The sequence below is a fragment of the Triticum urartu genome, chromosome 5A (assembly GCF_056163025.1).
Source record: "Triticum urartu cultivar PI428250 chromosome 5A, HENAU_Tu73, whole genome shotgun sequence".
Lineage (NCBI taxonomy): Eukaryota > Viridiplantae > Streptophyta > Magnoliopsida > Poales > Poaceae > Triticum > Triticum urartu.
In genome coordinates, this window is record NC_141877.1 from 74,870,395 (window position 1) to 74,892,649 (window position 22,255).

The following is a 22,255-nucleotide window of genomic DNA, read 5'->3' on the forward strand; positions in this document are numbered from 1 at the left end:
GTCGACGGGAAAATCTCCTCCCATTGAATGCGCGTCGCCGGAAATCCTGAAATAAATCCAGGAATAAATGCGAGCACCACGATTTGAACCCTGATGGGCTGGGGATACCACAGTTCCTCTAACCATCCAACCATAGGTTGGTTCGCCATCATGGATGATGTCTGATGAGTGATCCGTCCAGGAGGTGATCTGTCACGCTCATATTTGAATTTCATTTTGGCATGTCCAAATTGTTAAACCGTGACTTCTTTTACTTTATTGCCTTATAAAACTGTTGAATTATGATGAATTTGTGCTATATATGATCCACATACATGAATTTAATGGTTTAGATTTAAGGTGTGCTACTACTCGATTGACTATATAAGAGACCGTTTGACGCTGTTAGCGGTCACGTCCATAAACTTTTAGGGTGCCGGATTTGTCTGCTCGTAGATGCTCTAACCATACACCGGAGCGGCGGACGGGAAGATTGGACCCTCGGCCTCACCAACGCTGGGAGGGGCCAAAGTGCCAAACTGTGGGACAATCACCGCAACACGATTGAGGATTTTTTACCTTTTTCTCCGGAACACGATAATAAGGTTTTAAAGAGAACTACGCTACACTGACACGCGGGGGCATTGATCCACTGACGTGGACACCGGTTATATAATTTGCATGCAGCGCCACGTAGGTCACGTCCGGAGTACGGAGCAGGAGTAGTATTTACAACATGTTTCACTCCAAGAGCACGGCGGCGCCCGGCGGTGGTCACCGCGCTATGAGCGAGCCGACGACGCCGGCTATGAGCGCGGTGGGGTCACCGAGCACCGCGGAGATGACCACCTGCGCCGCGAACCCGGCGATCTCGCAGCAGCGCTTCACCTTGCCCTTCCTCATCCCCCAGTACGACCCTCCCCGGCTCGCGTGGCTGCTCTTCGCCGCGCCCCTTATCACCGGCACCCTGTACCCGCCGCTCCCCGCCACCAACGCGCCGTCGTACACGCCCCTTCCTCCGGCGCTAGCGCCCTTGCTCCGCCCGATGCCGCTCCAGCTCTCGACGACCATGTCCATCACGCACGCCACGTGGAGGCTGTAGCTCTTGCAGTGGCTCCGGTACGTCCAGCTCCGCCCGCGGTGGCCGCACCGGTGGCACGCGGCCTCGGCCTTGGGGTGCAGGTACAGCCTCACGCCGACCCTGCCACCGCGGTCGCTGGCGTCCAGGGCGTGCGGCAGCGTGGCGCAGCAGGGGTGCAGGTCGAAGCCGCAGGCGCGGCAGTGGTAGACGAAGCCGGCGACGTCGCGGCCGCACGCGTTGCAGTAGCGCGTCCCGGGGGCGCCCGGCGCGCGCGCCATGAAGTGGAAGGCGCACTTGGGGTAGAACGGGTGCCGGAGCGGCGGCGGCGGCGGGGAGAGCGGGAGCGCGCATTGGCGGTGGAGGTCGTGGTCGGCGGCGCAGCCCTGGACGGGGCAGCGGTAACGCGCGCCGATGCCGACCTCCTTGCAGCCGTCGCACCGGAACGGCGTGTCCAGTTGCTCCAGCCGGAGCCGGTGCTGCGGGTGGCTGAAGTGCGCCACCTCGCCGTACCTCATGGCCTCTGATTAGCTTCCGAGGTGGTGCTATTCTTTTGTGTTCTTTGGTCGAGCTGGCAGCAAGGAAGATTTATACTGGTGCAATGCAAATATGCAATGCATGTTGATACTTGATAGAGGAGATCCTGGAGTTGGTTGGCTTGGTTTTAACTTTTATACAAGTCTTGGAGATGAAGGTTGTCGAGGAATAGAATAGGATATGTTCTCTTCGTTTTGGATTTAGGTGTTTGGGGTTGCTCTAATATATCAAAGACAGTACTATGATCATGTATGGCCAAATATATTTGTTAAAAACTTTGTTTCTTCGTCGATTGATGCACGTAGCCCCATTTTATTCCGAAGTTTTAAGTATATTTGTTACAGAGTGCCATGGATTGAAATTTGCTCATTCTAAATAGAGTGTTTCAGCACAATTTTAAGAAATTCTACTGTTTTATGTACTTGTTCAGGCATATATGGCTAAACATTTCGAGTAGAGTAGTGCATCTGCGACCACATTTTTCCCAACTGGAGGGGCGGTTTGTATGACTGACAAAACACAGGGCATCTCTTTTTTGTGTGCTGTTGCAGGCATCTGTTCCTCCAGCGTCAGACTATTCCGGTTCTTCTCTTGCCCACTATTCCTGCTTTCAACAAGTTCAGAAGCACCCGGCACTCAATGTTAACAATTAACACCCACATACTATTCTTCCCTTGATAACGAGGATGAGCACGCACAAATTCCCTGATTTACATAGGAGAATACGGTTGGAATGTCCCTAAAAGCGTGCAAACTGTTGTTATCAGCCAGCATTTGGGTGCTGCAGGATCGAATAACTTGTGCAGGCAGGCAGGAATTAGGGCTGATGATCACAGATAAAGAAGATGCTGAAATTATTGCATCCGGATCGTCACGTTCTTCTGTGTTTAATATGAAAAACAACTGCTCCAAGTTGAAACATGCACCCATCAGCACTGAAGTGGTAGTCTATATCATGGTCGCCACGAGCCCAGAACATGCAGGATTACTATTAAGAGCAACTTTACTTGGACGACCCATTTCATCCGCGGCCGTCCGTTTGAGTTAGCACGGACAAAAAGCCGACCCAACACGCCGACCCAAACGGACGCATGTCCGCTTTCGTCCGTCTGCCGATCTATTTCCGTCCCATTTTTTAGTCTGATTTGTGTCGGTACGGACACAAGACGGACGCGCGCGCTCGCCCTTTTTCCTCACCGGGCCCGCTGATCGGTGGCACATTGAATTCACACCCTCGCCCACCTGCTACGTCATCGACGCCGCCAGCCATCTTTTCAGATAAAAATGGATACATAGATAATTCTAGCGTACACAGATAAAATGAAAAGACCACTACTCGTCGATTTCTGACTCCGGCTCGGTAATGTCCTCCTCCGATGTCTGAATGTAGGCGTCAGCATACACCTCGTCTTCAAAGTCCCAACCCGCCGTTCTCGTAGCTTCAGTTTCAATTGAGCTGCCTGCTTTCGCGAACGCTTGTCCTTCCGATAGGCGGCTCGCTCCCTCCTCCTCGCGTCCCTCTCCGATCTCAATTGCTTGTAGAACTGGCGCTCGTCGACGATGTCCTGCGAGAAGCCTCCGCGCCACACCACCAAGGCTTCCACGTCCTTCTCTACAATGGCGAGGCGACGTTGCCGCCTCCGGTGGACACGACGATCCTCGTCGGTGAAAAGTCGCGGGAGAGGCGCCAGATCCTGCGCCTGCTGGCTCGACACGTTGGGAAAATTCATATCCCGACGAGGCCTCAGGAGGCGCCACGCCGCCGCGTCGTGCGCGCGGGCCGCCTCCTCTGCGGTGTCGAAGGTGCCGAGGACGAGACGTTTCTCGCGAAATCAGATCTCGGCGGAGAAGGCGCCGGAGCGGCGCTCGCGGACTCCGCGAAAATCTGAAGCGCCCAGGCGGCGGATCGACATGGTGGCGCAGAGGCGGCGAGAGTGGGCGGCCGACAGAATGTGGAGGGAGCGCCGGCATAATGTTAAACGCGCGCGCTAGGCCGCTTTCCCCCGCGCGCTGGAGCGGCAAAACCAGGGCGACGGCATAATGTTAAACGCGCGCGGTCATGAAATGGGTCGGCCCGTTGGGCGCACTGCCGACCCAAAACTAAAAGAGGGCGAACGGCGGGCGGACGGTCGATCCAAACGAATAAAAAGCGGACAAAAATGTCCTCCGTTTGGGTCGGCCCGTTGGAGTTGCTCTAAGCTCAGTCTTCCAGTGCATATAAACTGGACAATCAAGTTCTGTATTTTTGAACAAAATGTCATTCTTGTTCTGATCGACGTGAACTCTGAGCATCTGATCTCAGCCTGAATCAAATCTACAGCATGCCAGAGTCGAACTTTCTATCAGACCGTTCGTGGTGCTTTTGGTCTTGGATCAAGATGAAGCAAGGAATTGGTTCCGGGAGCCGAACCATCACCTCATGTGCCTGCATGTCAAAAAGACAGAGAAAGAGGAGTCTTGTGGTAATAAGAAACTGATAAAGCATTGCAGGGGAGGCGAAATTATGGAGCATAAAGAACATTGCAAAGCAGAGTCTTGTAGTACTACTAGCTACCTAGGGGTAGGGGCATCGCTCGCTGCTTTATATATCCTGATTCTTCTTGCTTTTTATTTCTTTTCGAAAGGCAAGAGACCAAGATTAAGGAGAATAGTGTCCCTGCAGGCTTCCAAGCCCTGATGAGTGCGGCATCATAGCATAATTGTAGGGCAGATTATTCCATGTTGAGTCAGGTTTGCATATGGGATTCTTATTCCTGCAGCACGGCAATTTGCGAATAGGTCGAGTATAATAACCAAGAATATGGCAAAACTACCTCATGGAATGGAAGGATAACTTCGTTGAATGACTACCTGTGGTGCCAATTGGAAGGATAACTTTGTTGAATTTTTAGATGTTATCAAAGCATATTAACTCCAGACCACCGGTGGCAGCACAACATAATTAGTCAGAAACAGTTTTTCACGTTTTTTTTCCACATCAAAGACAGCTCTGTATAATTTCAAAAAAAAAAATGACAGCTCAGTATATAGTCTACGATATCTTCTTTCAATGCAATGATGCGGCGCAAATCTTGTGTGCGTCCGAGATAGAGACAAAAAGGAATTTAGACCTCAAATCAAGCGACATGCTAGATAATTTCTGCTAAAGCAGTATACTGTTGGTCAGATCAAAGGTGTACATGATTCAAAACTGACATTATGACTTTACAAATGAAAACTAATACGGGATATTCTGCTGCATTCAAAAAAAAAAATCCGGGACATTCTGCTCCAGCAGACCTCAAATCCAGGATATTTACATTGAAATCATCAAGTCGCTAATCATGGTCATCGGTCATCACACACAGGACTGAATAAATCTACCCGCAAAAACAGAAAGGACTGAATAAATCTATTCAGGCTTTGAGAGGGACTAGAGTAGAAGGGGGTCAGGTATAGGCTCTCTGAGTCGTCGGTCGGAGCTAGTGCTCGTCACCGGGGGTGTGGCTGCAGGAGGGAGGGACCACATCTAGATCAACAGAGGTTCACTATGAATTGTGAACCTTTGAGATTGTTTTTGAGGGAACTACGGCGGGCAAAAGCCAGCCTGAACTCATCTATATCTATACCAATATAAAAAGATCTAAAGGGGCAGATCCAACTGATCTCGGCCATCAAATTAAGTCAATCCAACGACCTAAACTGTTTCAATGACGAGCGTTCAACGTGTTTAACATATAATTAATATCATATCAAATATTGCATTACTCATAGAATTAACACATAAATAATAGCATACCTAATATCCGCATGCAATTAATATATTTTCTAAATAATAATGTGTGTTGCACGTGCGCATTTACTAGTTTTATTTAAAAGCCGGACACTGTACATAGAATATTTACAAAGGGTTGGGGGCACAGAGCATACGGGAAAAAGCTAAGTTACATCAAGATACATCGATTCTGGCCAACATAATGTCCCAGTCAAGTAGGAGCTGTTTACGGTCCCCGTTGTGGCAGCGGTTCACTCACAGAAAGATGTCATCGGCCGCTCGGCGGAATACAAATTCAAGGGTTTGCACTTCATTGTTGAAAACCTTTGCATTCCTTCTTTTCCAGAGATTTCAAAGCATAGCCAGAACAACCGTGTTCCGAACCTTGCAAGAAGGCAGAGGATACATAGTATCGATGACCGAGGGGCAGTCTGCCGGCCTGATGAGCAGGGAGTCTGCCGTTGTCCACGCTTCTGAGGCAACAACGCAATGAAGAAGCATGTGAGCTGTAGTTTCGGTAGCCGAACAAAAAGGGCAGGAGTCCGAGTCTGAGAGGCCCCAACGGAAGCGACGTTCATTGGTGAAGAGCCTTCCACGGTGCGTGAGCCAGAGAAACAACCTGCACCGGTGAGTCGTGTAGTTCTTCCCCCAAATGAAACCCGCGAACGGATCATCCGGCTGAGATGAAAAAGCCGCCTCATAAGCAAAAGCAACGGAGTAGGGTTTGTCGTTCATCCTGCACAATCGAGCATCTGGGGCATGCGGCGTTAAGATCACAGAAGCTAAAAGGACTCGCAGGTTCGTCAGTTCATTGGCAGCAGCGGTGGAGAGGCGCGGCTGTAATGGTAAACGGAGGTCTGGGTCCGCGAGCACAAAGGCGACTGAGACGTTGGTTCGCGTAGCATGAGAGAAGAGGCTTGGGAAGCGTGTGTGGAGAGTATCATTTCCGAGCCAAAGATCAAGCCAGAAGGCGGTGGCGATCCCATTGCCGACCGTGACATGGGTAATGGAGCGGAAAAACGAGAGGCCAGACGTGATGTCTTTCCAGATTGGGGTGTCTAGCCTACTTGAATCTCCGATGTGGTGGCCTCCTGCCCAACCGTAAGAGGTTGCCATCCAAGATTCCCAGGAGCCAGTGCTAAGAGAATGGAGCTTGTTCAAAGATTTTAGGAGAAGGCAAGTGTTGTGGGTGCGCAAGCAACGAAAACCGAGCCCACCTTTGCTGATGGGGGCACATACTTCGTCCCAGGCAACCTTACATTGACCTCCATTGACGTGATCGTCACCGGTCCAGAAGAAAGCACGACACTGCTTATCAATTTCCTGAATTGTACCCGCATGAAGTAGAAAGGCACTCATAGCGTAAGTAGGAAGAGCCCGAAGCACGGATTTAATGAGCACCGCCCTCCCAGCCGCAGAGAGCAGATGCCCCCTCCAGCTAGCTAGTCGTTTGTCGACCTTGGAAATCAAGGGGTGAAAGTCGACTAGCTTGAGTTTGTGTGTGGAGAGAGGGAGGCCCAGGTAATTTTGGGGGAAAGAGGCGACGGGACAGCCAAACATGTTGGCCAAGTGGGAGGCGCTGTCGGGCTCAATGTGAATCAGGGCAAAGTGCTCTTGTCAAAATTAATGTGAAGACCCGTAGAGAGGGAGAAGGATAGGAGGATAGACTTGAGGTTTGCTAGGTGGCCTTCATCGGCTTTGAGGATGATTAGGGTGTCATCGGCATATTGGAGGATGGGACATGGAATGTCCGGGCAGATGGGATGTTGAAGAAGCCCCTGCGAGGAAGCGTCTAGGATCATACATTGAAGAATGTCAGCAATGATGATGAAGAGGTAAGGGGAGATTGGGTCACCCTGACGAAGGCCGCTTTTGCATTGAATCCAGTTCCCTGGTTTGCCATCTAGAAGAATGGCCGACTAACTAGTTTCATTAAGCATCCGAATCCAGGTGATCCAAGATTCGGAGAAGCCTTTTGCCCTAAGGATAGAGTATAAGCTGTTCCAGGCGATAGAATCGAAGGCTTTACGGATGTCTAGTTTGACAACGATAGCCAGACATTTCCTTTTGTGGCAGGCTTGGACTATGTCAGCGGCGAGGATAAAATTCTCGGCAATATTACGGCCTTTAATGAAACCTGATTGGTCAGCGTGAACAAGGTGGCAGATGACAGGCTGAACACGGTTGGTGAGACATTTAGAGCAAAGCTTGACGGAACAATTCTGCAGAGAGATTGGGCGCATTTGGTCGGGGTTGTTTGTACCGAGTTTTTTAGGGAGAAGAACGATGTAGGACTTGTTGATACGCCTAAGATCCGCATCAAAGGAGTGGAAACTGGAAAGAAGGTGGAAGAGATCGTTTTTGACAATGTCCCAATTTGCTTTGTAGAAAGACGGATCGAAGCCATCCGGCCCAGGGCTGGCATTGTCGTTCATAGAGAAAAGCGCATGTTTGATCTCGTCCATAGAGAAGGGGCGAGAGAGGGCATTAGCTTGGGATGGACGGAGGCGGGATCCTGAGACTAGATCGGGGAGGTGACTCGGCAGGACACATGAGAGGGGAGTCCCAATGATATTCTTGAAGTATTCACGGAGGGCGAGTTGTTTGCCGGAGTGAGATTCCACCTCCAGACCATCAATATTCAATGACTTAATGTGATTTTTCCGGAGGCGGATAGTCGCGCAAAGGTGGAAATATTCCGAGTTTTCATCACCGAGAGTACAGTCGTTAATTTTTGCACGCTGACGCCAGTAAAGAGCAGTGAGAGCATTGTGATGATGAAGAGAGAGAGAGACTTGGGTTCGAAGGGCGAGCTCGAGCTCGAGAGAAGACGAAGTTCCTCAATTTTATCCAGGAAGGTGATGACAGTTTTGCAGTTTTTGGAAATATCTAAAGAGGACCTAGCGTGTTTAGCCCAAGACTTAGCAGCCGCGCGGACGCGTTTAAGTTTAAGACAGAAGTGTCCGAGGTGAGATGAGGGTTGAACGCTGTTCCAGTTTTGTGCGATCAAGTTTTTGAAGGGAGAGGATCGCAAGAGGCCGCTGTTGAACCGAAAAACCGAGGGAATGGGGACTCTTGAGGAGGCCGTTAAAACGAGAGGCACGTGGTCTGAGGTTGAGCGGCAGACTGAGGTGAGAGAGGAGTCCGGGAGCAGGAAGCTCCAGTAGATATTGACGAAAACCCTGTCCAAACGGACTAGGATTGGCGATTGTTGCTGATTTGACCAAGTAAATAATCTGTGTAGAAGAGGAATCTCTTGAAGCTTTAGATGATTCAGGGAGGAGGAGTAGAGTTGAGCTTCAGCTATGTTGAAGTTTGCATTGGAGCGCTCCGAAGCTTTTAGAGTGAAATTGAAGTCCCCGATGAGAGCCCACAAACCTGATATTAAAGAGCCAAGATGGAGAAGCTCTGTAGCAAAGGCTTGCTTATATCGTTGCTACCGCAAGGACCGTATACATTTGAAATGGAGAAGGTGTCGAGATTTGCTCTGGCAGAAAAGTGCAGGGTTAAAGAGAATGAAAGATGTGTAACCGCAGAGCAAGCGAAGTGCTGATCATCCCATGCGGTTAGAATCCCGCCAGCCGAGCCGGTGGAGGGAAGGAAGTGGAAAGATTGCATGTTGGCAGGGAGAAACGAGCTAGCTTTGAAGGGGGAGATCTCTTCAAGTTTAGTTTCTTGAAGGCAAATAAAGGAGGGACCAATATCTAAGAGAGCCGATTTTACATCAGAACATTTCTTTGCCCTACCAAGACCCCGGACATTCCATGAAACGAAGCGGGTTTTACGGTTCATTAAAAACGATGAGGTCACTGTACATAAAACAGAATAGGCCAGACAAGGCCACCCACATACAACAAAGAGGAGACTGATACAAGCCTTGAAGAGGCAGGCCTAAGGCCAAACCTACGATAACGGACTCGGGCGAACGGATACAACTGCGACAGCTAGAGCGGCTGGCAGTCCCAGCTAAAAGAACTGGGTTACACATCATTAAACACCCATGCAATCACCGGACAGAGCAGAGGCAGGCACATCGCAAGCAGCGGCGATGTCAAGGACGTCACGGCGGGAGAGGGGCGCGGTAATTTCGGGAGCCATGTCGATGAGCTGAGACGCGATCTGCTTCTTCCCTTTGGCAGAGAGTTTGGCGCCGAGCAGGGCGCGCTTGCGGAGGGAGGCCTTCTCGAGGATGGAGATGTGGGCCGGGGGCTCAATGCCGGCAAGACGAGCGCTGCGGCGCCGTGCAGTAGGGGCAGCTGGGGAGGGAGACAGATCGACGCCTAGATCTTCGGGGGCCTCCTCAAGAATGAGAGGCGTGGCGGGCTAGGAGAGGTCGATGGAGTGCATGCCCGGGACCCCCTGGGGGGGCACCAGGCCCGGTAGGAGGAGCTTGGACCAGAGCTCGAGCGTCGCAATAGATGACGTCCACAGTCATGACAAGAGTTTTGGCGGGCCCCATCATAGCCACCTTCGTGAGACGGCCGATGGAGGCGGTGGAGAAGTTTGCCACGAGCATGCCAGCAGCGGAGATGACCACCTCCATGGGGATGCGGTAGAAGCCGCGGTCGCCGTCCTTGCTAACGACGATGATGTCGAAAAAGCCGGGACACAAGAAGATGAGGACGTTTGCTGGTTTATCGAGGAGGGGTTTGGCCTTGACGGTCGGAGCCAGAGAAGCCCACATTGTGAGGCCACCAGGGAGCTGGGCGAGGCGACCCTGCCATTAGCGGGAGCCGGGGGAGGAGGAGCAGCCAAGTTGGCGTCCATGCCATCAGGGAAGTCACCGAAGGCAGAATCATCGGAAGGAGGGGCGGAAGCGAAGTCGAAACCAGCCACTGGGAGGTTGGTGCATGAGATGATGGAGGTCGGAGCGATAGCCCCAATGCCGTTGAAGCCATGCATGGCGAGAGTGTGGGGGATATCTGAGACATCTCTAGCTTTGACGGTGACGAGCACAACGGAGTAGTCAATGCCAGCAAGGCAGATGGGGTTGATGTCAAAGGGGTTGGCGAAGGGGCCGGTGGAGTGGAGGATATGATGAGGAAACCAATGCTCAATGGGATAGTCTTCTATGGCGAGGGCAGCAAGGTCACGGTGGGGGAAGAGGAAACAGTTGTCGGTGTCGTTGTGGCGGTTGAGGTAGACCATGTGCTCACGACCGAGGAAAGGACCCTCGTTCATCGCGTGCTCGCGGTCAGCAGGAGTGGCGAAGACGAGCATGCCGACGCCGTGTGAGGCCATGGCCAGAGCGACGGGCGGGTTCCCGGCCTCCTCACAAAGGGCGCGATGGACGATGCTGGCCGGGTTGGCAGCGGGGGGGTTGACGTAGGCGTAGGTGAGGTTGTTGAAGTGCTCGAGGGGGACGAAAGGCATGAAGACGTTGATGCAGTCCGGCCGTGAAGCAGGAGGAGATAGGTTGACGTCCACCGTCTCCTCGTCGGAGTCCGTGGACTCGTCTCCGGACGCGAACTCCACCTCGTCTGGGTCCTCCTCAGCCACCTCGTCGTCGGAGATGACGATAGGCGAGGGAGGCGGAGCGGGGTGGGAGGGAGCGGGAGAGGTTGCCGCTAGGGAAAGGGTCGGGGCGGAGGTGAGGGGAGGCGGAGGCAGCAGCGAGGTCGAGGAAGCAGCGATAGTCGGCACATCTTCAAGGGGGATGAAGTCCGCCATGGAGCCTGGGGATGAGGGGGGAGAGGTGCGATAAGGTTAGTTGACCGGACGAGAGAGAGGGGGAAGGAGTGGGGGCGGAGAACCGAGAAGGGAGCGAACACTCACGCTGCTGGTGACCAGAAACCCAACAGTTCCTGCACCGAACCGGGTCGCGGCAATGGCGGACTTGGTGGTCTAGGGCTAAGAAGCGAAAACAGCGCATGGAGAAGTTTGAAGGGAGGGGCTGCTTATAAGGAGGCATGGAGGGAGATAGGGGCGCGGGGCTAAGTGGAGTCACGGGGCATGCATGGGGGCACGTCGAGCCATGCAGGAGGGCATGGGCAAAGGACGTGGGAGTGGAGGAAATCGAAGCCCCCATGTGAGGCTCCAGGACTCCAGAGGTAGCAGGCGCAATAGAAGCACGCGGGAGGACACAAGTCAAAGAGGGAAGGGGCAGCGGGGGGAACGAGGCATCTGAGACGATGAACAGGGGATCAGAGTGCGTGAGCCACGGGAGGGGCCCTTCTGGAGTGGATAGGATTCCACGGGCACGGCAGTCTAAGGGGATGGGCCAGCGATGCAAGAGCCCATGTGGTTTGTCTGAGGTGGCGCGAGGCCTAGGCGGTGGCGCTGTAGGGGGGTAGGCATCGGGATGGGGGGGAGCGTGGGGCCAGAGCAGGCCAGCTGATTGGAGGGGAGCCGAGTCTCCTGCAGCGCTGGCGGGGAGGCTACATGGCCCGTGATGGAGATTGTTGGCGGCAAGAGGGAGCGTTGACGCGGCTGGCGAATCCTGGGCAATCGGGGCAGCAGGAGTTTCGATGGGCAGGCTGACGCGGACCGAGATAGCAGGAGGAGGGGAGGAGATGCGATTGGCTGGAGAGGCTGCAGCATCCAGGGAAGCAGGAGCACGCGGTACGGAGGCCGCAGAAGGGACAAGGGCAGCATTAAGGAGGGAGATCTCCCTGGACGACCCACGCGTTGGGAAGAAGACGAATTGGTCGGAGATTTGAAAACCAGAAAACGACGCACCCGAGCCCGCGGGCAGACCAATGTGAAATGAGAGCTTAACCTCTCCATCGCTGATACCTCATAACGTGACGATAAACTTGGCGATGTCTGCATTAGCTACTGTGATCAAAAATAAGCCGGCTCCAAAAGACCTGATAATCGGGATTTCCGAGTGTGACCCTAACCAAAACATGAGCAAAGAGAAAGCGGCAAGATCATCTAGGGGGAGGAGGGGGGAAGGGGCTTGATCCAAACCGAGGTTGGGGAGACCAACTCCGAATCTGGATCGAGCGGCGAGCATACCGGGGAAGAGAAGTTCTCTAGGACGAACTGCAGAAGAGCATAACCTGGAGTCGAGCCCATTCGAGGTAGAAGGCCGAAACGGAGCACCTCCGGGGTTGACGCGGACAGGAAGCCGCGGGCGACGCCAGGGCTCCAAGCCGGAAGGGCGCCATGGCTCCCGGCTAGCAGCGAGCAGGGACCGCGGTCGAAGAGATGTGCCAGAGGCGGAGCTCGGCTGGTGCCGCCAGCAGTGCCAGGAGTGGGGCGGCCGCCGGCATGAGCAGCACCGAGGGGAGGAGGCTGTGACGAGGGGAGAGGCCAACTACGATGCGGTGGGTCGTGGAGGCGGGACGCAGAGGACCCCGCGCGAGGCATCGTTTGTGGACGCCGGACCCGGGGTGGGCGGCGGCGGAGAGCGGTTCGTCGTGCTCGGAGTGAGCGGCGACGACAAGGGAGGTGTGCCCGCCGGCGGCGGCGGGCAGTGTTGGAAATATGCCCTAGAGGCAATAATAAAATGATTATTATTATATTTCCTTGTTCATGATAATTGTCTATTATTCATGCTATAATTGTGTTATCCGGAAATCATAATACATGTGTGAATACATAGACCATAACATGTCCCTAGTGAGCCTCTAGTTAACTAGCTCGTTGATCAATAGATAGTCATGGTTTCCTGACTATGGACATTGGATGTCATTGATAACGGGATCACATTATTAGGAGAATGATGTGATGGACAAGACCCAATCCTAAGCATAGCACAAGATCGTGTAGTTCGTTTGCTAGAGCTTTTCCAATGTCAAGTATCATTTCCTTAGACCATGAGATCGTGTAACTCTCGGATGCCGTAGGAGTGCTTTGGGTGTACCAAACGTCACAACGTAACTGGGTGACTATAAAGGTATACTACAGGTATCCCCGAAAGTATCTGTTGGGTTGACACGGATCGAGACTGGAATTTGTCACTCCGTATGATGGAGAGGTATCTCTGGGTCCACTCGGTAATGCATCATCATAATGAGCTCAATGTGACCAAGTGTTTGGTCACGGTATCATGCATTACGGTACGAGTAAAGTGACTTGCCGGTAACGAGATTGAACGAGGTATTGGGATACCGACGATCGAATCTCGGGCAAGTAACGTACCGATTGACAAAGGGAATTGAATACGGGATTGATTGAATCCTCGACATCATGGTTCATCCAATGAGATCATCGTGGAACATGTGGGAGCCAACATAGGTATCCAGATCCCGCTGTTGGTTATTGACCGAAGAGTCATCTCGGTCATGTCTGCGTGTCTCCTGAACCCGTAGGGTCTACACACTTAAGGTTCGGTGACGCTAGGGTTGTAGAGATATTAGTATGCGGTAACCCGAAAGTTGTTCGGAGTACCGGATGAGATCCCGGACGTCACGAGGATTTCCGGAATGGTCCGGAGGTGAAGATTTATATATAGGAAGTCCAGTTTCGGCCATCGGGAAAGTTTCGGGGGTAATCGGTATTGTACCGGGACCACCGGAAGGGTCCCAGGGGTCCACCGGGTGGGGCCACCTATCCCGAAGGGCCCCGTGGGCTGAAGTGGGAGGGGAACCAGCCCCTGGTGGGCTGGTGCGCCCCCCATGGGCCTCCCCTTGCGCCTAGGGTTGGAAACCCTAGGGGTGGGGGGCGCCCCACCTGACTTGGGGGGCAAGTCCCCCCTTGGCCGCCGCCCCCCTTGGAGATGGGATCTCCTAGGGCCGGCGCCCGCCTAGGGGCCCTATATATAGTGGGGGGAGGGAGGGCAGCCGCACCCAAGTCCCTGGCGCCTCCCTCTCCCCTCGTAACACCTCTCCCTCTCATTGGAGCTTGGCGAAGCCCTGCCGAGATCACCGCTGCTTCCACCACCATGCCGTCGTGCTGTTGGATCTCCATCAACCTCTCCTTCCCCTTGCTGGATCAAGAAGGAGGAGACGTCTTCCCCAACCATACGTGTGTTGAACGCGGAGGTGCCGTCCGTTCGGCGCTCGGTCATCGGTGATTTGGATCACGACGAGTACGACTCCATCAACCCCGTTCTCTTGAACGCTTCCGCTCGCGATCTACAAGGGTATGTAGATGCACTCCCCTCTCCCTCGTTGCTAGATGACTCCATAGATTGATCTTGGTGATGCGTAGAAAATTTTAAAATTCTACTACGTTCCCCAACAGTGGCATCATGAATTAGGTCTATGCGTAGTTTCTATGCACAAGTAGAACACAAGATGTTGTGGGCGTCGATTTTGTCAATTTACTTGCCGTTACTAGTCTTATCTTGATTCGGCGGCATCATGGGATGAAGCGGCCCGGACCGACCTTACACGTACGCTTATGTGAGACAGGTTCCACCGACTGACATGCACTAGTTGCATAAGGTGGCTAGCGGGTGTCTGTCTCTCCCACTTTAGTCGGATCAGATTTGATGAAAAGGGTCCTTATGAAGGGTAAATAGAAATTGGCATACCACGTTGTGGTTTTGGCGTAGGTAAGAAACGTTCTTGCTAAGAAACCTATAGCAGCCACGTAAAAATTTGCAACAACAATTAGAGGACGTCTAACTTGTTTTTGCAGCATGTGCCGTGTGATGTGATATGGCCAAAAGGATCTGATGAATGATATATGTGATGTATGATATTGATCATGTTCTTGTAATAGGAATCACGACTTGCATGTCGATGAGTATGACAACCGGCAGGAGCCATAGGTGTTGTCTTAATTTATTTATGACCTGCGTGTCAACATAAACGTCATGTAATTACTTTACTTTATTGCTAAACCGTTAGCCATAGTAGTAGAAGTAATAGATGACGAGGCAACTTCATGACGACAGGATGATGGAGATCATGGTGTCATGCCGGTGACGATGATGATCATGGCGCCCCGAAGATGGAGATCAAAAGGAGCAAAATGATATTGGCCATATCATGTCACTATTTGATTGCATGTGATGTTTATCATGTTTTACATCTTATTTTCTTAGAATGACGGTAACTTAAATAAGATGACCCCTCACAATAATTTCAAGAAAGTGTCCTCCTAACTGTGCACCATTGCGAAGGTTCGTTGTTTCGAAGCACCACGTGATGATCGGGTGTGATAGATTCTAACGTTCGAATACAACGGGTGTAAGCCAGATTTACACAAGCAATACACTTAGGTTGACTTGACGAGCCTAGCATGTATAGATATGGCCTCGGAACACGGAAGACCGAAAGGTCGAACATGAGTCGTATAGAAGATACGATCAACATGAGGATGTTCACCGATGATGACTAGTCCGTCTCACGTGATGATCGGACACAACCTAGTTGACTCGGATCATGTATCACTTAAATGACTAGAGGGATGTCTGTCTGAGTGGGAGTTCATTAAATAATTTGATTAGATGAACTTAATTATCATGAACTTAGTCTAAAAACCTTTGCAAAATGTCTTGTAGATAAAATGGCCAACGCTCATGTCAACCTCAACTTCAACGCGTTCCTAGAGAAAACCAAGCTGAAAGATGATGGCAGCAACTATACGGACTGGGTCCAGAACCTGAGGATCATCCTCATAGCTGCCAAGAAAGCATATGTCCTAGAAGCACCGCTAGGTGCAGCACCCATCCCAGAGAACCAAGACGTTATGAACGCTTGGCAATCGCGTGCTGATGATTACTCTGCGGCATGCTTTACGGCTTAGAACCGGGGCTCCAAAAGCGTTTTGAGCAACACGGAGCATATAAGATGTTCGAAGAGCTGAAAATGGTTTTCCAAGCTCATGCCCGGGTCGAGAGATATGAAGTCTCCGACAAGTTCTACAGTTGTAAGATGGAGGAAAATAGTTCTGTCAGTGAGCACATACTCAAAATGTCTGGGTTGCACAACCGCTTGTCCCAGCTGGACATTAACCTCCCGGACGAGGCGGTCATTGACAGAATCCTTCAGTCGCTCCCACCTAGCTACAAGAGCTTTGTGATGAACTACAATATGCAGGGGATGGTGCAAACTATTCCTGAAGTATTTTCAATGCTAAAATCAGCGGAGGTGGAAATCAAAAAGGAACATCAAGTGTTGATGGTCAATAAAACCACTAGTTTCAAGAAAGGCAAGGGTAAGAAGAGCTTCAAGAAGGACGGCAAGGGAGTTTCCGCGGCCGGTAAATCAGTTGCCGGGAAGAATACAAAGAATGGAGCCAAACCTGAGACTGAGTGCTTTTATTGCAAGGGAAAGGGACACTGGAAGCGGAACTGCCCCAAATACTTAGCGGACAAGAAGGCCGGCAACACTAAAGGTATATGTGATATACATGTAATTGATGTGTACATTACCAGTACTCGTAGTCGCTCCTGGGTATTTGATACCGGTGCGGTTGCTCATATTTGTAACTCAAAACAGGAGCTGTGGAATAAGCGGAGACTGGCGAAGGACGAGGTGACGATGCGCGTCGGGAATGGTTCCAAGGTCGATGTGATCGCCGTCGGCACGCTACCTCTACATTTACCTACGGGATTAGTTTTAAACCTCAATAATTGTTATTTAGTGCTAGCTTTGAGCATGAACATTGTATCTGGATCTCATTTAATACGAGATGGCTACTCATTTAAATCCGAGAATAATGGTTGTTCTATTTATATGAGAGATATGTTTTATGGTCATGCCCCGCTGGTCAATGGTTTATTCTTAATGAATCTCGAACGTGATGTTACACATATTCATAGTGTGAATACCAAAAGATGTAAGATTGATAATGATATTCCCACATATCTGTGGCACTGCCGCCTTGGTCACATCGGTGTCAAACGCATGAAGAAGCTCCATACAGATGGACTTTTGGAGTCTCTTGATTTCGAATCATTTGACACGTGCGAACCATGCCTCATGGGTAAAATGACCAAGACTCCATTCTTCGGAACAATGGATCGAGCAACCAACTTATTGGAAATTATACATACTGATGTGTGCGGTCCAATGAGCGTTGAGGATCGCGATGGCTATCGTTATGTTCTCACTCTCACTGATGACTTAAGTAGATATGGGTATGTCTATTTGATGAAACACAAGTCTGAGACCTTTGAAAAGTTCAAGGAATTTCATAATGAGGTAGAGAATCAACGTGACCGAAAGATAAAATTCTTACGATCAGATCGTGGGGGAGAATATTTAAGTCACGAATTTGGTACACACTTAAGGAAATGTGGAATCGTTTCACAACTCACGCCGCCTGGAACACCTCAGCGTAACGGTGTGTCCGAACATCGTAATCGCACTCTATTGGATATGGTGCGATCTATGATGTCACTCACTGATTTACCGCTATCATTTTGGGGATACGCTCTAGAGACAGCTACATTCACTTTAAGTAGGGCACCATCTAAATCCGTTGAGACGACACCGTATGAATTATGGTTTGGGAAGAAACCTAAGCTGTCGTTTTTAAAAGTTTGGGGATGCGATGCTTATGTCAAGAAACTTCAACCTGAAAAGCTTGAACCCAAGTCGGAAAAATGCGTCTTCATAGGATACCCTAAGGAAACCATTGTGTATACCTTCTACCTCAGATCCGAAGGCAAAAAAAAAATCTTTGTTGCCAAGAACAGGTCCTTTCTGGAGAAAGAGTTTCTCTCGAGAGAAGTAAGTGGGAGGAAAGTAGAACTCGATGAAGTACTGCCTCTTGAACCGGAAAGTAGCGCAGCTCAGGAAGATGTTCCTGTGGTGCTTGCACCGACTAGAGAGGAAGTTAATGATGATGATCAAGGTACTTCGGATCAAGTTTCTACTGAACTTCGAAGGTCCACAAGGACATGTTCCACACCAGAATGGTATGGCAACCATGTCCTGGAAATCATGTTGTTAGACAACGGTGAACCTTCGAGCTATGAAGAAGCAATGGCGGGCCTAGATTCCAACAAATGGCTTGAAGCCATGCAATCTGAGATATGATCCATGTATGAAAACAAAGTATGGACTTTGACATACTTGCCCGATGATCGACGAGCGATAGAGAATAAATGGATCTTTAAGAAGAAGACGGATGCGGATGGTAATGTTACCATCTATAAGGCTCGACTTGTCGCTAAGGGTTATCGACAAGTTCAAGGGGTTGACTACGATGAGACCTTCTCACACATAGCGAAGCTGAAGTCCGTCCGAATCATGTTAGCAATTGCCGCATACTATGATTATGAGATATGGCAAATGGACGTCAAAACGGCATTCCTTAACGACTTTCTTAAGGAAGAATTGTATATGATGCAGCCGGAATGTTTTGTCGATCCTAAGAATGCTAACAAGGTATGCAAGCTCCAGCGCTCCATCTATGGGCTGGTGCAAGCATCTCAGAGTTGGAACATTCGCTTTAATGAAATGATCAAAGCGTTTGGGTTTATGCAGACTTATGGAGAAGCCTGCATTTACAAGAAAGTGAGTGGGAGCTCTGTAACATTTCTCATATTATATGTGGATGACATACTTTTGATGGGAAATGATATAAAACTTTTGGACAGTATTAAGGCCTACTTGAATAAGTGTCTTTCAATGAAGGACCTTGGAGAAGCTGCTTACATATTAGGCATCAAGATCTATAGAGATAGATCGAGACGCCTCATAGGTCTTTCACAAAGCACATACCTTGATAAGATATTGAAGAAGTTCAATATGGATCAGTCCAAGAAGGGGTTCTTTCCTGTGCTGCAAGGTGTGAAATTGAGCTCAGCTCAATGTCCGACCACGACAGAAGATAGAGAAAAGATGAGTGTCGTCCCCTATGCCTCAGCCATAGGGTCTATCATGTATGCCATGCTGTGTACCAGACCTGATGTAAACCTTGCTGTGAGTTTGGTAGGAAGGTACCAAAGTAATCCCGACATGGAACACTGGACAACGGTCAAGAACATCCTGAAGTACCTGAAAAGGACTAAGGATATGTTTCTCGTATATGGAGGTGACGAGGAGCTCGTCGTAAAGGGTTACGTCAACGCTAGCTTTGACACAGATCTGGATGACTCTAAGTCACAAACCGGATACGTGTATATTTTGAATGGTGGGGCAGTAAGCTAGTGCAGTTGCAAGCAAAGCGTCGTGGCGGGATCTACATGTGAAGCGGAGTACATGGCAGCCTTGGAGGCAGCGCATGAAGCAATCTGGATGAAGGAGTTCATCACCGACCTAGGAGTCATACCCAATGTGTCGGGGCCTATCACTCTCTTCTGTGACAACACTGGAGCTATTGCCCTTGCCAAGGAGCCCAGGTTTCACAAGAAGACCAGGCACATCAAGCGTCGCTTCAACTCCATTTGTGAAAATGTTCAAGATGGAGACATAGATATTTGCAAAGTACATACGGATCTGAATGTCGCAGATCCGTTGACTAACCTCTTCCGCGAGCAAAACATGATCAACACCAAAACTCTATGGGTGTTCGATTCATCACAATGTAACTAGATTATTGACTCTAGTGCAAGTGGGAGACTGTTGGAAATATGCCCTAGAGGCAATAATAAAATGATTATTATTATATTTCCTTGTTCATGATAATTGTCTGTTATTCATGCTATAATTGTGTTATCCAGAAATCATAATACATGTGTGAATACATAGACCATAACATGTCCCTAGTGAGCCTCTAGTTAACTAGCTCGTTGATCAACAGATAGTCATGGTTTCCTGACTATGGACATTGGATGTCATTGATAACGGGATCACATCATTAGGAGAATGATGTGATGGACAAGACCCAAATCCTAAGCATAGCACAAGATCGTGTAGTTCGTTTGCTAGAGCTTTTCCAATGTCAAGTATCATTTCCTTAGAGCATGAGATCTTGTAACTCCCGGATGCCGTAGGAGTGCTTTGGGTGTACCAAACGTCACAACGTAACTGGGTGACTATAAAGGTATACTACAGGTATCCCCGAAAGTATCTGTTGGGTTGACACGGATCAAGACTGGAATTTGTCACTCCGTATGACGGAGAGGTATCTCTGGGCCCACTCGGTAATGCATCATCATAATGAGCTCAATGTGACCAAGTGTTTGGTCAAGGGATCATGCATTATGGTACGAGTAAAGTGACTTGTCGGTAACGAGATTGAACGAGGTATTGGGATACCGACGATCGAATCTCGGGCAAGTAACGTACCGATTGACAAAGGGAATTGAATACGGGATTGATTGAATCCTCGACATCGTGGTTCATCTGATGATATCATCGTGGAACATGTGGGAGCCAACATGGGTATCCAGATCCCGCTGTTGGTTATTGACCGGAGAGTCGTCTCGGTCGTGTCTGCGTGTCTCCCGAACCCGCAGGGTCTACACACTTAAGGTTCGGTGACGCTAGGGTTGTAGAGATATTAGTATGCGGTAACCCGAAAGTTGTTCGGAGTCCCGGATGAGATCCCGGACGTCACGAGGAGTTCCGGAATGGTCCGTAGGTGAAGATTTATATATAGGAAGTCCAGTTTCGGCCATCAGGAAAGTTTCGGGGGTAATCGGTATTGTACCGGGACCACCGGAAGGGTCCCGGGGGTCCACCGGGTGGGGCCACCTATCCCAGAGGGCCCCATGGGCTGAAGTGGGAGGGGAACCAGCCCCTGGTGGGCTGGTGCGCCCCCCATGGGCCTCCCCTTGCGCCTAGGGTTGGAAACCCTAGGGGTGGGGGGCGCCCCACCTGACTTGGGGGGCAAGTCACCCCTTGGCCGCCGCCCCCCCTTGGAGATGGGATCTCCTAGGGCCGGCACCCCCCTAGGGGCCCTATATATAGTGGGGGGAGGGAGGGCAGCCGCACCCAAGTCCCTGGCGCCTCCCTCTCCCCTCGTAACACCTCTCCCTCTCGTTGGAGCTTGGCGAAGCCCTACCGAGATCACCGCTGCTTCCACCACCACGCCGTCGTGCTGCTGGATCTCCATCAACCTCTCCTTCCCCTTGCTGGATCAAGAAGGAGGAGACGTCTTCCCAAACCGTACGTGTGCTGAACGCGGAGGTGCTGTCCGTTCGGCGCTCGGTCATCGGTGATTTGGATCACGACGAGTACGACTCCATCAACCCCGTTCTCTTGAACGCTTCCGCTCACGATCTACAAGGGTATGTAGATGCACTCCCCTCTCCCTCGTTGCTAGATGACTCCATAGATTGATCTTGGTGATGCATAGAAAATTTTAAAATTCTGCTACGTTCCCCAACAGGCAGGGGAGGCGACCTTGGCCGGCTCACTTCATCGTCGGTTTCGGCCTATGTACTCCTTCTGTCCCAAAATCGACTCTTCTAGTCCTTTGAGATTGTGTTCTGGTTGGGAACATAAAAACAGTTTTAAGGCACCAGACATTTTTATGCTATCCTAAATAATGTATAATAGGACACCACTACCACAACAGATAGCAGATGATGTAAAATAGGACACCGGAAATATTCAAACTAACTTGATCATTGCATACTTCAATCCAAACATCCAAACATTCAAAGTTGTAAACATGCAAACTTAATAAACATACTACAATCGACTCATATGGATACGGAAACTAATAACAACTACTCCCTCCGTTCCAAATTACTCGTCGTAGAAATGGATGTATCTAGAACTAAAATACATCTAGATACATCCATACCTGCGACAAGTAATTCGGAACAGAGGGAGTACTTGTTCCGGTCAATCTTGTTATCCTAGTCGTCGTGCTAGACCTCGTTGGCCTGAACCTCGTCGCCTGACTCGACCTTGGTCACCTTTGGGGGCCGCCTGGTCCTCCTTCTTAAATGCCTTCTTGCGTTGTGCGTCCCTACTGGCAAAGAACTCATACCCCCCGTCCCCTCCCTCCCGCGACGCTCCCGCGAGCGCCGGGGGGGGGGACCCTACCGCCGCCTCCAGCTCCCCCCTCCTCCTACCTCCCTCCCCTCGCCACCGCCTTGACGTACTAGCGGGCAAAGCCCCGCCAGTGCTGGAGGCGGCAGGGCACTTTCCTTCCCCTGCTCG

The 22,255-nt window shown here is 50.7% G+C and overlaps 1 protein-coding gene and 2 pseudogenes across 1 annotated transcript; all 3 read right to left on the reverse strand.

Moving 5' to 3' along the window:
- Nucleotides 1–534: 534 nt before the first annotated feature.
- Nucleotides 535–1,777, reverse strand: LOC125555653 (Cysteine/Histidine-rich C1 domain family protein). Its single transcript, XM_048718536.2, has one exon. It carries the CDS (start codon nucleotides 1,573–1,575, stop codon nucleotides 754–756), a length of 822 nt encoding a protein of 273 aa, XP_048574493.1. The 5' UTR covers nucleotides 1,576–1,777; the 3' UTR covers nucleotides 535–753.
- A 3,822-nt stretch (nucleotides 1,778–5,599) lies between these two features.
- LOC147970319 (uncharacterized) lies at nucleotides 5,600–7,288 on the reverse strand (annotated as a pseudogene).
- Nucleotides 7,289–7,934: 646 nt separating this feature from the next.
- On the reverse strand, nucleotides 7,935–10,032 carry LOC147970320 (uncharacterized; annotated as a pseudogene).
- Between the last annotated feature and the right edge of the window lie 12,223 nt (nucleotides 10,033–22,255).